This window comes from Lathamus discolor, chromosome 6 (assembly GCF_037157495.1).
Source record: "Lathamus discolor isolate bLatDis1 chromosome 6, bLatDis1.hap1, whole genome shotgun sequence".
Classification (NCBI taxonomy): domain Eukaryota; kingdom Metazoa; phylum Chordata; class Aves; order Psittaciformes; family Psittacidae; genus Lathamus; species Lathamus discolor.
Genome location: NC_088889.1, coordinates 31610097 through 31625530, shown reverse-complemented (window position 1 = coordinate 31625530; position 15434 = coordinate 31610097). Strand labels below are relative to the sequence as shown.

Sequence of the window (15434 nt, the reverse complement as noted above, 5' to 3'; positions counted from 1 at the left end):
AAGGGCAATGAAGCTGGTGAAGTATCTGGAGAAAAAGTCTTATGAGGAATGGCTGAGGGGACTGGGGTTGTTCGGTCTGGAGAAGGCTTGGAAGGGACCTTATTGCTCTCTACAACTACCTGAAAGGAGGTTGGAGTGAGGTGGGGGTGTTGGTCTCTCCTCCCACATAACAAGTGATAAGAGGAAACAGCCTCAAGTTGTGCCACAGCTTTAGACTGGAGATGAGGAAAAAATTCTTCACAGAAATGGTTGTCAAGCATTGGAACAGGCTGCCCAAGGAAGTGGTGGCGTCACCATCCCTGGAGGTATTTAAAAGACGGGTAGCTGTGGTGCTTAGGGACATGGTTTAGTGGTGGGCTTGGCACTGCTAAGTTAACGGTTGGACTCAGTGATCTTTGAGGTCTTTTCCAACCTAAACCATTCTATGATTCTCTGATTATTTTATTTCACATTCAGTAGGACTCTGCTAGAGATGCAATCTGTTTGAAACTCTTAGCAAAGCAACATGGACAGTGTTGGCCTACTCTCAATGCCCCAAGTGTCACATGTTCATGGAGTTCCAGGATTGCTTATTTTTATTTGTTTTCCATATAAATTTGTTAACATCCAGTTTAAGTTCCAGAAGGAGTTTGTTCACCATCAGAGGTAGCAGAAGGCTGGTTTCTTTGCTCCTTTAGCAAGATAATTCATTATGTATAAAATCTGCTCAAGAGTAAATTGCAGCTCTCCCACAGCTTCTCCAAAGATAAGCAGTTAAGTGTACCAGCTTATCACTTCCTAAGGAGATGCTTAATTAAAAAGTACTGACACTGTCAATGAGAGTAACTAGATCTCTGCGCAAGTCTTCCACAGTAATTTGCAGATGCATTAACAGTAGCCCTGTTCTGACTAGATATTTGTTGGTAGTTGTTACTATGGTACCCAGTGACTGTAGCTTTCTTAATTACAGGGTTATCATCAAACATTATCAACAGAACTAGATATTGATTTTGTTGGGGTTTTTTTCTATTATTTACAATTGTGCTAAGCCTCACCACTACGAGTCTTTTTGTCACTAAATACCTGCACACATAGACAGTAGGCAGCTGTGTGCCTGTGGCGCCAAGGAGTAGGGCAAACATAGAAGGTTTCCTGACAATGCCACAAGTGCATGTGCTGAGGCAATGTATTCAGTGTTTCAGCTTACTAGATGTTAACTTCTGTTTGGGGTTAATTTAAATGTCAGCAACATGTTTGGCCATTGTTTTGTTTTTTTTAACTGAAACAAAAGATAAATCGGGGTTTTATTCCCTATGCCAGTGAACACACCCATTTCTTTATTCTATCTTGCTTAAATGCTCCAGATGGGTGACTGTATCATTATACTGTTTGTGCTCTCCATACACTCAAGTTTTTCCCAGCTATCCACCCAACAGCAATGGGAATAGTGATCTTTTCTACAAGTAAAGTATCCTTTCAAATAAGTATTTTAATTAAAACAGGGGAAGTAAAGGAAGAAAAGGAGCTGAAACCAATAAAAGGTGACACACCTCTGATATTTGTCATCCATCTTCTAATTTTCTACTTCAGTATTCCAGTCAGTATCAACTTACATTTGCTCTACCCCTTAATAGGGAGCATGATGCTTTCTCAAGAGATTAAATCACTGCAGTTCCTCTATAGCGTTTTAGTTTGGTGAAGATCAGTGTCGTGGTTTAAACCCAGTCGGCCACACAGTTTCTACCTCCCCCCACCCCTGGCTCCCGGAGGGATGGGGAGCAGAATCGAGAGAATGTAACTCCCACAGGTTGAGATAAGAACAGCCCAGTAACTAAGGTATAACATAAACCACTGCTGCTACCACCAATAATAATAACGATAAGGGAAATAATGAGGGAAGACAATACGATACCACCCACGGAAACGAGCCCGACCAAGAAGAGAGTGCCCTTCCCAGTAACTCCCAGTTACCTCCCTGGGCATGAGGTGCTGTGGTATGGAATACCTCTTTGGCTAGTTTGGGTCAGGTGCCCTGTCTCTGCTTCCTCCTCTTTGTTAGACTTTCACACTGGCCATATGGGGCTATTAAAAGGTAAGTGGGTCCTACCGATCACTCCCTGACTCTCCAGTCTACGGATCAGCCTATGGATGGGAATCAGGGAGTCTCGGTGCGATATCGCCGACGGTGCACTGTTGTGGTCGCGATTGGCGCTTGTTCTTCGACTTTCAGCAACCCCACAACAGAAGGATCCTCTGAGAGACCAGGCAAGGTGGACAGCTGCTCAACTTCTGCAAAGCAGCAATAGCAAAAGCCCATCAGTACCCTTCTAGGTCTTTGAAGTACCCTCTCCTGAGGTAGTCTATGCCGAGGATGCATGGAGCCTCTGGACCAGTCACAATGGGGTGCTTTTGCCACTTCCTCCCAGTCAGGCTGATTTCAGCCTCCAGTACAGTCAACTCTTGGGGTCCTCCTGTCACTCCAGAAATATAGATGGGATCCACTCCTTGACAGCTTGATAGCTTCAGGGTACACTGTGCACCGGTATCTACTAGAGCCTTATACTTCTGTGGGACTGATGTACCAGGCCATCTGATCCACACAGTCCAGTAAATCCGATTGTTTCCTACCTCCACCTGGCTGGAGGCAGGGCCCCTCTAACAGTTATGACAATGTTGGACACTTAAGTCATGTTGAAAGGGATTATTCTTCATTATCATAGGAGCTGGAGTAAAATCAGCTCTTCCGCTCCGTCTGTGAACCTGCTCACCAGAGTCTGAAGCCACAGCTTTCATGGGATGATCAGTCTTGGCCCTTGCTCCCCTCTTCAATTCACCCACCCATTCCTCCAAAGCTGAGGTAGGTTTTCCAACCCACTTTGTCATGTCTTCTCTGTGATCCCGCAGATAAAACCATAGGGTGGCCTGTGGCGTATACCTTCTGTATCTTCTCTCTCAAAGAATAGGATGCCTTTTGTTAATAGCTGAGACATGTGTTAGTACACATGAGGAGCTGGATAAATCAGATAGATCATCCCTCAATTGTCTGAGATCCTGGGACAGTTTTTCCACAGCTGAGATGATTGAAGGGGTGAGATTGTCTTCAAACTCTCAGAGTTTATGAATCATTTCATCCACTGTTAGTGGTGCTGTGTCATTCCAGGTTACTGTTGCCAATGAATGGGCATATGATGACAGTGCATTCTGTGTAAGCTTTTGCCACATGGGTCGTGTACATTCGACTTCATCTGGGTCTATGGGTATATCCCCGTTATTCAGCTTGATGTGATAGACCATCTCTATGAGGGCCAATTCCCTCAGAGAATGGATGGCTTTGTCTACAGTAGTCCACTTGGCCGAACGACTCATAACATCATCCTTGTACGGAAACCTTTCTTTCACAGCTGCCAAGAGCCACCTCCAAAGGCTGAGGGACTGTTTCTCCCTTGCAATTGCTTTGTCAATTCCCCCTACTCTAGCAAGTGATCCCAGCTGCTTGGCTTCTGTACCTTCTAGTTCATGACCATCGGCCTCATTGTCCCAGTATCTGAGCAACCAGGTGATGATGTGCTCCCCGGTGGATGGGTAAAATTTTTTTGCATATTCTGTAGCTTGGTTGAAGTCCAAGGTCGAGAAGTCACCTATTCTTCTTCCTCATCATGTGATGATGACTCCTGATCAAATGCTGGACTGGGTGGTGAGTACATTGTTTCTTCATCTTGCTTCACCCTTCTTGCCTCTTTTTTGCTTTTCCCTTTGTGTACAGGGGCAACCGATATTGGTCCGAATTGGTCCTCTGGTTTAGCTGAAGTGATTATCACTGTGGTTTGAGTAGCGACTGTACTTACTGCTAGGGATGGTGTAGCTGGGCTGTCTGTGGCTTTGCCCTCAGATCCAGGGACATTTTTTTCCTTTTGAAGGTGCTGGATAGTGTTGAACAAGGCCCTGTAAGCATAGGCCAAGCCCCAGCACGTTGCCATGATTTGTCCCTCTCTGCTATGGCCAGAATGACAACACACCTCATTTAAGTGTTTTACTAATTTTTCTGGATTTTGCACTTGTTCAGTGGTGTACTTCCAAAGCACTGGAGGGGCCCACTGACCTAGATACTTGCCCATACTATCCCATACACCCTGCCACTCATGGCTGTCCAGCCTCGGGGAAAATCTCTTGGTCCTCTTATATTGTTGTTTAACCCCAGACAAGATGCAAACCTGACTCTGCTTGACTCTTGAAATCAGACGAAATGGTCGTGGGCAAAACACACTCTGTATGTGTGCCAACATGGTGATCCTCATCACAATCAGCAAACAGGTCTCAACAGTATTAAAAGGCCATTCAAAAACTTCAAAACTCTCAAATGATGCTGTAAATGGTCTGGGACAGGGGGGGACTGGGGAGGGTAAAAGAATGTCTGCTTCACAGATTGACCATCCCAGAAGGAATAAAAAGATGTGTAATTGCTAAGCACTTCTATTATATACCTCCCAAAGTATAAAGGTGGTGACCACACTGGGAACACAAGCCAGATCAGTTTCATGATCAATGATCCTACTGTATTACAAGTCATTACCATAAAGTACAATGAGACAAGAACCTTAGCCCAAGGCACCCAGCCGATAAAGACTAACACAGCAAATACCAGCTGTAATAAGGTACAATATGTTGAAACTGTGAGATCAAGAGAAACAACTTTGAGAGCCAATAAATCAGCATTGTGATGACTGACTATTAATCGAAAATGATGAACACTTATCCCAAATACGATTAGACACACTCTGGTCAGATCTGTCGTTATCTCAACCCTTTGTGCCCCACTTTGGGCGCCAAAAAACTGTCATGGTTGAAGCCCAATCAGCCACACAGTTTCTACTCCCCACCCCTTTCTTTCCTTCCCCACCCCCACTCCCGGAGGGATGGGGACCAGAATCGAAAGAATGTAACTCCCACAGGTTGAGATAAGAACAGTTCAGTAACCAAGGTATAACACAAACCACTACTGCTACCATCAATAATAATAATGATACGGGAAATAACAAGGGAAGAGAATACGATACCATCTGCCGAAACGAGCCTGACCGAGAAGAGAGTGCCCTTCCCGGTAACTCCCAGTTACCTCCCTGGGCATGACGTGCTGTGGTATAGAATACTTCTTTGGCTAGCTTGGGTCAGGTGTCCTGTCTCTGCTTCTTCCCGGCTTCTCCTCCTCCCTGGCAGAGCATGAGAGTCAGAAAGTCCTATGGCCAGTCTAAACATTTGAGCAGTAACTAAAAACATCGGTGTTATCAGCGCTGTTCCCAGGCCAAAAGTCAAAACCACAGCACTGCACCAGCTACTAAGGAGGAGAAAAAATGACTGCTACTGCTGAACCCAGGGCAATCAGATTTGACAAATTAAGGGAACTTCCAATTTTTAATGCCCAAGGACAGTGGTTTAGTTCATTGTCTTTCAACACCATGCCGGATGTTCTTAGTAATGCTTCCTCTGTGCCCGAGACCATATTGGTCTTGCCTCTATGGTTTTGCCATAACTATTCCTGCCTAACAAAACAATACGTAAATAATAGGAGGAACTCAATATCGTAGAATAATTTTCCATGGATAATTCTCTGGATAATGTGATTGTTCTTCATGTTCCTTTGGGCAACCACGTTGATGTCATGGCTGCAAGAAGTGGAAGGCTCCTGATGCCACTGTGCTGATCCAAGCCAGCCAAGAACAACAGCTTTGATGGATGGAGACTTCAGTGCAGACTGAGGATGTTCAGTCAGTTCTGCTGCCTGTGCTGGCTGGGAGAGCACCAATTTAGGTCCATCTTTCTGACTGCAAAGCAGGGAAATATAGGGTTTTTTTTTCCCCTCTAATAGGAACTATCAATAATTTTTAAGATACACCAGCTTTTTTTGTTGAAGCATGTGGTTACCTTTAGCAGTTGGATCAGAGTCTGGTTACTGTGACTGGCATCTCCATCTCCTCTTCCTCTTATTTTGGCTGCTCGGTGTCTTCCAGCACTGCTACTATTTTTAATTGCCATATGTCAGTCTATGCTGGAGGCTAATGAAGACAGAATAAAATTCTGCAACGTGATGTGTTATGTATCACCTACAAGTAACAACAAATAGAAAAAGCAAAGGGGAAGAATGAGTCCCATTCATCCTCGGCTGTAGGTTTACTGTGCAATGTGAGAAAAGGACTTGGTTTTTCTCTGTGCCAGCTGCCCAAGTAGATATTTTCCACACCGTGGGTGATCCTCTATCAAATATGGGCACAGACCTGGCCACAGTCCCCTCCCAGGGCTTAGGCCAGTAGAGGTTCCTCAGGCTGTGAGACCATTAATGACTCTTGCACAGTTATCCACCATTAAGGGAGAAATCCAGTTACTAAGACCTCAGTGTTCATTGCCATTACATTGTAACTGCAACATAATTAATAGAATATATATATAAAAAAAAATAGATTTTGTAAGAATACCTCATTAACATACTTTCTCAAATAAAATACATGTAGGTAGCCTTTCACTGGAAGGGAAGTGTATGTATACCAGTATGTTTTACGGAGGTCAGTTCCAGTCCACAATTATTTTAAAGTAGAATTCAGCACAGTAGTAGTCACCAGACAGTGCCGAGTTCAGCTTTTTGTTTTTATAGCGACAATGCTTTTTCCAGAAGGCTTGGATGGAGAACTCTTTGACCCTGAAAACAGCTCATTTTTAAACCACACTGCAGTCCTAAAGCTGCCTCTCTTCCACACAAAATTTCCCTTCGAATACCTGGTGTTGGGTGGAGATCTAACAACCTGTGGAGAAGGCCGCCAGTAACCAGACCTGTAGAGAAAGCGGTGCCCTCTTTTGGCAAAAGGCAGTAATTTCTCTTGCTTCGGTAGTACTCCGGTAGCCGGGGCACACCAGCTGCAGGGGTCCCACTCACAGCCTCTGCGGGAGCCCCGTTACCCCGGGCGCACAGCGGTCAGACACCCCCGCAGCCCCAGCCAGCAGGAAGGCCGCGGGCGCTGAGGGAGGCTGGCAGCCCTCTGAGGGCTGGAGGCCGCGGGGCAGCCGCGCTCCCTCCGCCCGCCCTGCCAGGTGCCGCCGCGCCCCGCCCCGCCCGCAGCACCGGCGAGACCCTGAGGGGCGGCGGGCGCGCCCAGCTGAGGTGAGCGCCCCGCGGGTCCTGGGCGCGGGCGGCCCAGGACGGGAGCTGGGGTGCTCCGGGGCGGCGGGCAGAGCGGCCGCCGGTCCCGCCTTCGCCCCCCCCTCGTCAGGCAGGAGGCGTCTGGCGGTGCCTGTGCCTGAGCCGCGCTCCGACGTGCTCGGGGCGGGGAGCGAGGGAGTATGAAACTGGCGGAGCCCGGAGCCCCGCGGGGCTCGCGGCGGGATTGAGGGGCCCCGCAGGACGGGACCGGCCGGTTCCCTCGCCCGCAGGATGCGCCGCAGCCCGAAGCCCGTAAGCCGCGGGGCCGTGCCGGGCGCGGCGGGGCAGCGCCCTGCCCCCGGGGCGGAGGTGCCGGCCGGCTCACGGGAGAGCCGCTCGCCGCCGCCGGGCTCCGCAGCACCCTGAGCTCCGCGGCCCCGCGCACGCCTGTCGGGCGGAGCCGTGATGCCCGGCGGCGGTGGCGGCGGCAGGAGGGCCCCGACGTAGCGTTTCGGCGCGGCAGCCCTGTCCCGCGGGGCGGAGGATGGCGTGTCGCGGAGGCTGCTGCTCCAGCGCGGGTCGCCTGAACGCGGACAACGCGCGGTTCCTCCTGCTGGCGGTGCTGATCGTGCTGTACATGCTGTGCGGTGCCGCCGTCTTCTCGGCCATCGAGCTGCCCACGGAGCGGGAGGCCAAGGAGCGCTGGGAGGAGCGGCTGGAGAACTTCACCCGGCGCCACAACCTGAGCCGCGCCGAGCTCCGGCACTTCCTTCGGGAGTACGAGGAGGCCAGTGTGGCCGGCATCCGCGTCGATGACATCCGGCCCCGGTGGGATTTCACCGGAGCCTTCTACTTCGTGGGCACCGTCGTCTCCACTATCGGTGAGTGGCGGGACTCGCCGGCGGCCGCGGGAGGGCCGGGGGTGCGCGCCCTCCTCTCCTCCTCCCCAGCTCCCCGGGCGCACAGCGGGCTTCGCGCCGGTGCCGGCCACCGTCCTGCCCTGTAGATGCTCGTATTTTCCCTGCTCCTGTCGAAGACACACGGCGGCGGGAAGCGCTCTTCCGTGGGGTGCCCCGGTGCGTGCGGGAGCCCGGCTCACTGCTCGCCTTCGGGCGCCGGACGGGCTTGCCTGGGCAAGCGGTGCCGCAAGCGGTGCCGCAAGCGGTGGGGGGCTTTGTGCAAGAACAGTTGCACCTAAAGTCAAAAGCTTTAAACAAACGCTGTATGTCTTTAAATTCTTATAATAGGAATCTGAAGTCTTATTATAGCAGATCTTAGATCTCGAGGTAGGTGGCTTCGTAGGCTGTAGGCCTAGAAGAGACCTTTCTAAGGCTCTAATCTTGTTTTATCAAGAACCATAAAATACATTTTGCTGTGTCCATATGCAAAGTGTGAAACTTAGAAAGGCTGGATGTCAAACCACTCGGCTTTCTGCTCTTCTGGCTTTCTGAGGCAGAATCAGCAAGCCGGTGGGCACTGCTTACTTTGTGAATAAACCCATGTGTATTCAGGTTGAAGGAGCCTTTTGGGGGAACATAAACTCCAAGGGGGCTGATGAGAATACCATAAGATGGAAAGGGACAGCACCAGGAACTGGCACAAGCCAGGGAGCCCGTGGTTGTCAACAGAAAGGCTTGGTTTGGGCAGCTGCGGATGGCTGAGAACCCCATAGAAGTGGAGCTTGCTTTAGTTAAAGACAGGCAGCCTTATGTGCATTTGCCAGTGTGACAAATGGGGTCACTAAATCTTAGCAATGGTATCGCCATTTCTCGTCAGTCTGCCTCCACATGTGAAATGCATACCGAGGAATGACTGTTTAATTACCAATTACTTCAGGAAACCTCCGTGAACACTTGTTAACTTCTTGTCCCTGAAGACGAGTTTGAGATGTCTTGCTTAATGTGACACATGTGGGAGTTTGTGCTGTTCTGCAGTTCTGACAGTACCTGACACTTCCCAGTGGTTCTGCTCACCCTCTTCCTGCTACTGAGTTTCTTAGGTCTGGAGTTAATTTTGTGGTGAAAGATGTCACTGGGCTAGTTTTATATTTCCTCAGGGCATCAAGCTTTGGGTGTTTTGTGTCCTTAGACCTCAAGTCTGTAAGACCCAAGAACTATGCTTAAATGTTCTGCTGAACTGGTAATTTACAGTAACATAACATCATTAAGCCCGTTTTTGTGAACTGCTGTAGTTTGTTTGCATTGTAACACTTCCCTTAAGGTGTGCTTTTCTTGTATGATCAAAACACAGTGTTGATGCTAACCGTTGCTACAGCCATGAAATAGTAATACTTACCTGAAGTCTACCTGGTCACCTCCGTTTCTAGGGGAGGTCACTTACATGCGACTTTTTTTTTCCTGATAGATGTTTCTCCAAACTGATATTTTGAACCTGCGCTGCTGGAGATTCCACAACTTCCACAAGGATTGCAGCCTTGTGTGTTAGTATCCTCACCAGAAAAAAAGGCTTTCCTGATGTCTTTTTTACTGCAGTTCAGTGACTTGCATTATTTTTGTTTTACCATACTTCATACCCAGAGAATGGTTTCTTAGGTACTCAGAGATCATTGTCATGTGTCCCTTCAGCCTATTCTAAATTCAGAAAGCCAAACTGTTGTACCCTTTCCTTGCTGTGATGCAGTTACTTCTTGCATGATTAACTGGTGCCAGTAGTTCTTATCATTGATGTTTGTCTTGTGTGAGACAGTTAAGCAGAGAAGGGTATCTGTGGTCTTATTAACTCAGCTGTTTCTGTCTTGCCAATTTCTGTTGCCCACACTTTTGAGCTCTATTGATGTTTGTGCTGAAAATGTCCTCAAGACGCCTCTTTCCTTCAGGTTGTCTATGGTCTGTAGGCTCTGGTGGTTTCCATCTAGTCCTTTCTTTTGACCTAGTGTTGACCTGTTTTCTCTACCTTATCAGCAGTGTCATTTTCTCACTGTGTTGTACCAACTGCATCATTCTTTCTTATTCCTGTCAGTGGCATTGCACTTCTTCGGTTTTACCAACAGCATCCCTCTTTCTTACTCTTTTTGGTGTCATTGCTGCTTTGTGAGGCCGACTGTGCATTTCAGCCCTTTATTTTAGCTTGGGCTGTGGACTGGGCTCTCCAGATGTGCACAAGACTGTTCTCTGGCCAGATGCCCTCAGCTGTGCTCCACAGCAGCATTCTCCTGCAGGCTCTGCAGCCACACACCATATTGGGGTCCTAACAATAGGTTTTGTTTATGCATCTCAAATCAGTATTTCTGCTCTCAGCCCTTTCCAAACGGTCTACATCTTTCGTTTCCCTGTACAGTGCCCTAAAATTAATACATTACCCCAGTTGTGACCTCAAGGGATTGTTGCTTGTGTTTTTCGGTCTGCACTTCTGCTACCTATATACCAATGTAGATAGGTGGCTATATACATTTCCACACCTAAATAGAATGTGGTGCCTTCAGTTAAAGGCACTTTTTCATGAATAGGTGCTTTTATGGCATGTTCCTAATATCAGCTAATCTTCTACACAGGGTGCTGTGTGCTGGTATAGAAGGTTATTTAGCAGGTAAATTGTGAAAGCAGTCACCTTTTATTTCATTTGTGAACTTTCTTTTTTTCTCCTTTGCGTAGTGGAAATAATTTTGCTGCTCCACCAGAGTAAAAGAAATACCATCATATTTTTGACTTTCAGAGGAAAGAAGGGAGTTTTGCAGTATCTAAGGGAATCATATTGCCTTTTTAATTAAAGACTCACATAAAATGTTTGTCACACAGATACTGGAAGCATGATACCAGTGCATTGGGTCAGAAGGTCAAACCTAAATGTAACCAGCCTGTTTTCATTTGTCAAGAAAATACAAAGCTAAACAGAGCTGAAGGAATAAAATTTAATTTGTTTTTTTCTCAGTTCAGCAGTTTAGAATTTGTTCCATAAAGGCTTTATTCCTGTCAGTGCTCAGCCTATAAAAGGCACATGAAAATTAGGAGTTACGTAGTGTGATACAGCACTAAGGTTACCTATATAGTAAGTGGAAGCATTAGAAATGTAAGAAGGTTACCACAGACACCAGCCTAATTGGAAGGCTACCTAGACTAGCCAGGAGGTGATCCCAAGGAAGAAGATGGGGTTGAAGCCCCTCCATCCTATGAAGACAGGTGTCCAACTCTAATCTGGAGGGAGGAGCCCACAAGTGTGTAGTGTAGTAGTATGTAGTACTGTCTCAGGATGCAGAAGATCAAAGCAACTTCTTTCTCAGCAAGGACTTGAAGCCCCATATCTCAGCATAGTGCCCTGACCACTGGTCTGGGGAATAATTTTTATACGGGATTCAGTGTTTTGTGTTGAAACTCACCCACTTTGCATTAATTAATAAAATATTCTGCAGACCAGAAACCCAAAATCAAGCTCCCAATCTGCACTTCAGTGAATGCTTATGTGGTCTGTCCAGGGGTTTACAGCATTTGGTAGGCTCTGGGTGTTCAGCATTAGACTGTAAGGTCCCAGTCACCAGCAGGTGCTCTGATATCTAAGGACGTCTGTGGTGCCTTGGACAGTAGTGCCTTCAACAGGTAGGGAGCTGCTGCCCAGGAGTTTGAAAGTCTACACATTGGATCAGTGCTCATCTTTCCTGACAGACACCTGGACAGCCTCAGTTCCACTGGAAATAAGTGAACACTATTACCCTTGAGCCATACAGAGGGTTTGCATACTGGGATATTTGCAGCATCTAGATCCTCCCCTGCTTTTTGAAACCATTGGAAAAAACTGTTACCGACTTAAGTTGCACCAAATAAGGAATTTATCAATGTATTAAGATACTCTTCTCTCATGTACAGTTGTTTTACTTCAAATAACGTAAGAAAATTGAAAGGACTCTATTCCCTTTTTCTTAACCAAAAAAAAAAAAAACAAACCAAAAACACCTGTGCGCACCCCACCCCATATTATGTTCCTGATTAAAACCTGTTTATTTTAACTGTAAATGGAATAAAATGTATCTCATCATATAGGCATAGCCTGAAGCAGCTCCTCACCTGATGTAGGATGTGGCTGCCCTTTTCAGAGGAACGAAGTTGAACGAGGACTCTGGAGATTGTCTTGTACAACCCCCACGCTCCAGGCAGGGTCAGCTAGAGCCACATCCTGTCAGGGTTTGGATATCTCCATGGATGGAGACTCCATAGCACTCACAGAGCAACCTGTGCTTGTGTTTGATCATCTTCACAGTAAAAGAGGATTTAGTTTTTCCTCCTGTTCTAGTGGAATTTCCTGTATTTCAGTTTGTGCCTGTTGCCTCCCGCCTTTTGTGTGTGAACTGTTTATAAGCAGTGAGGTGAAGGAGGAAATATCATCCTCACAAAATGAGGTACATTTTCTGGAGAAATTGTCCAAATTTGCATCCTTCCTTTCTGCAAGAAGCTGCAGGATGTTGGGCTGGAGGTATAAAGTGTTGATGCAACAGATTTGTCCACCAGTGCATTACCTGAGGACCAAGAAGTAAAATTTCCTGCAGCAAAGGGTGAGATCTTTACGGCAGAGAGTGATGAGCACCTATACAGTGTAGTATCCCTTGTACACAAGGTGTAGAAGGAGTCACAGCATCTTCTTTAAGCAGCTTAGAGAGGGTTGATTGATGGGAGTGTCATTTGCTAATGGGGAGATCTGCATGGGGTGACAGAGCCACAGTGTCCATATACAGCAGTCTGTGGTGTACTGAAGGAGGGAGTGCTTGCTGACCAATGTCAGAGAAAGTGCCCACTTTGTCATTTTCACCTGTGTAAGTGCAGTACCTACTACTTAGTGGAGTTACAGCTGCGCAGAAAACCCAGGCATGTGTGTGGGATAATGCCTAGCAACCCACCTAATCATTAAAAGCGGAGAGCTGGGCTACTGCTTGTAGCCTTGTCTCTACCATATGTTAGAGTGAACAAAGGGTGGCAACTGCAATGACAGCCCCACCTAGGGCCAAGAGCCAAGCTTACTCCTGGTGTCATCGAGACCGAAGGACTCACCATTACCTAACTATACCGTGCCTGAGCTATTTAAACTTGTACAGCACAAGGTGAGTTGTTCTCCCAGCTAACATTTCTATACCTCAAATACTGTTTATGCTGCAAGCAGCCCTAATGATTCAAAATGACCTGCTTTAGCCACTGAGCCATAACCAGGGCTTCGTAGTCGCAGGTGGGACAATTAATAAGATCATCAGAGCTAGCATTTTCTTTTTCATGGATTCATTCAGTTTCTGGGTTGTTCTAATAATAGATTTTATTCTCTTTTTTCTTTTTCTTCAAGAAAGTTGTATGTATGAGGCAAGTGCATCTTACTATTTAGAAGGAAGCAATACAAGTCAGTACTTTTAGTTATGTTTCTAGTTGTGTCCCATGTTCATTAATGAAGTGTCTCATCTCTCTGCTTTACTTTATCCAGCCCAACAGTGAGAACAGAACTATTCTTTGACCTGAGAAGCTAAACTTGTTTTTATGCCCACAAAGTGTATTGTCATTCTTGTCCTTGAATGTCAGTTGCCTAATTGTGAACTTCAGAAGACACCATCAGACCCTGAATTGTGTCCCAAATGTGACCCTCTATACATTTTATTTTAAAGAGAACCCTTCTTCCCTTAAAAATAGTGGCATGCAGCTGTTCCATAAAAGCAATGATTAAAATTCTGCCACAAGAAGGGGACTTTGAGTTTCAGTTCCCTGCTTTGACCACAGCTGTCCCGTTCTGGCTATTCTTGATGAAGGCTGCTTTAGTGGAGAGCGATGTTTACCTAATTTATAGTTTTATGAATCCTCTACTGATTCCAAGATACTTTTCACTAATGCTGCTCTTAGTGATGGACACATTCCTATGAAGAACATCTCATTCAGCTTGGGGGCACCCTTCTGAGGTGCCTACGTTCTTCTGGTATGATGTGCAGAACCAGACCATGCAAGGACTAGATTACATTCCCAAAGCCACTAAGCCTCTTGAGCCCTTTCCTGGATATGAAGTACTTTTTGTCATCTTGTCATGCTCAGCAGAAGCACAAAGGTTGCACCAGGCTGTTTGGATTCTCTTTCAGATAAATGATTAGAAATAAAACATTTAGTTCCAGCCTGCTCTGTTGAAAGTAACTTACTGATGGTTTGCCTCCTTTCTTCTATTGTAGAGTGACCAGAAAGATAGGAATATCCCAACTATCAGTGCAGGTCAAGACTGCTTGAGTTTGTGTGACATCCATGCTCTCTCTTTCAATATATCATGTCCTGCAGTCTCTGCTTTGACAAGCAAGCATATTCCCCTTGTACCCTGAAAAGGTGTAATGCAGGTTACTGAATGTCATGTCTGCTGTCCTTTCCTTTTGGCATACTTTAGAAATTATAATTAGTTTCCACAATGACAGAATATTCAGGGATCTCACAGTTTCAGTGCAGAAAACTAGGGATTCTGATGAGCAGGAATAGTACACAAGAAACAGCTTTTTAAAAATGTCACTGCAGTAGTTAATGTGTCAACAACTGTATGGTGATAATTTAGAAGTGAGAAATGCGCCTGGCTGAGTTACATTGAACACAGAGATGAAAATTAGAAGGAAGAATTTGCTTTGAAATATTTCACAGATACACAAGAAGCAAACAAAAAAAAAAAAATTGTTACACTGATTGCTTTGGAGGCTGGTTTTTTTCAGAAGGTATTGAAACAATCATGCTGGCCTTCATTGTGTGAACAGAGCAAACAGGATTTGTTATTTTTCCAGATAATGTAGCGTTTGCATTAGGAGCACTGCAAAGAGGATTTGAATTAAAAATAAAAAATATCTTGCTCAATAGATGTTTTGAAAGTGGAGCTATGAAAGAAAGAGGAAGAACAAGGCTTGTCCCATGAAAACAAGAGGAAATGGCAGCCAGAAACAGTGAAACTGGAGGCAGCGAAGAACAAGGAGGTTTACTTGACATGCAGGGAGCTGGCAGTGAAAAAAAAAAAAGGGGGATGGGAGGGGGGAAGGATGTTTTCCCTACCGTTTTGATACTTCAAGAAGAAAGTTTTGTCTAGTGTAATATAACAGAGTCGTTCATTAGTTACAGGTTATCTTAAAAAATGCATTGGAATACTCCTGCATTGATATCCCTGAGAACCTGGAAGGTGTGTGTGCTGGGGAGAGTGCTTCAGGAAAGGCATCTCTAGAGGAAAAGGCTGTTCACTTTTTATTCCCGTCCTTTCTCCTGCTCCCCTGCTCCATTCTGTGTTTGACAGTAAGGGGTGCTTAGGCTGATGTTTTAGGGAAGTTGCAGGTAAACTGAGGCAATTTACTTGCTTTACAGAGACTACCAAGTAGTTGTCAACTCACTTAACTTGTAGT

At 46.2% G+C, this 15434-nt stretch overlaps 1 protein-coding gene across 2 annotated transcripts in view; it reads left to right on the top strand.

Annotated features, from left to right (window-relative positions):
- Nucleotides 1–7227: 7227 nt before the first annotated feature.
- Nucleotides 7228–15434, top strand: part of KCNK13 (potassium two pore domain channel subfamily K member 13) — a 63454-nt gene continuing 55247 nt past the window's right edge. For both annotated transcript variants that reach the window (XM_065685854.1, XM_065685853.1), the window contains exon 1: nucleotides 7228–7986. In XM_065685854.1, the coding sequence (XP_065541926.1) occupies nucleotides 7650–7986 (337 nt within the window). In that variant the 5' untranslated portion in view covers nucleotides 7228–7649. The remainder of the gene's footprint in view (nucleotides 7987–15434) is intronic.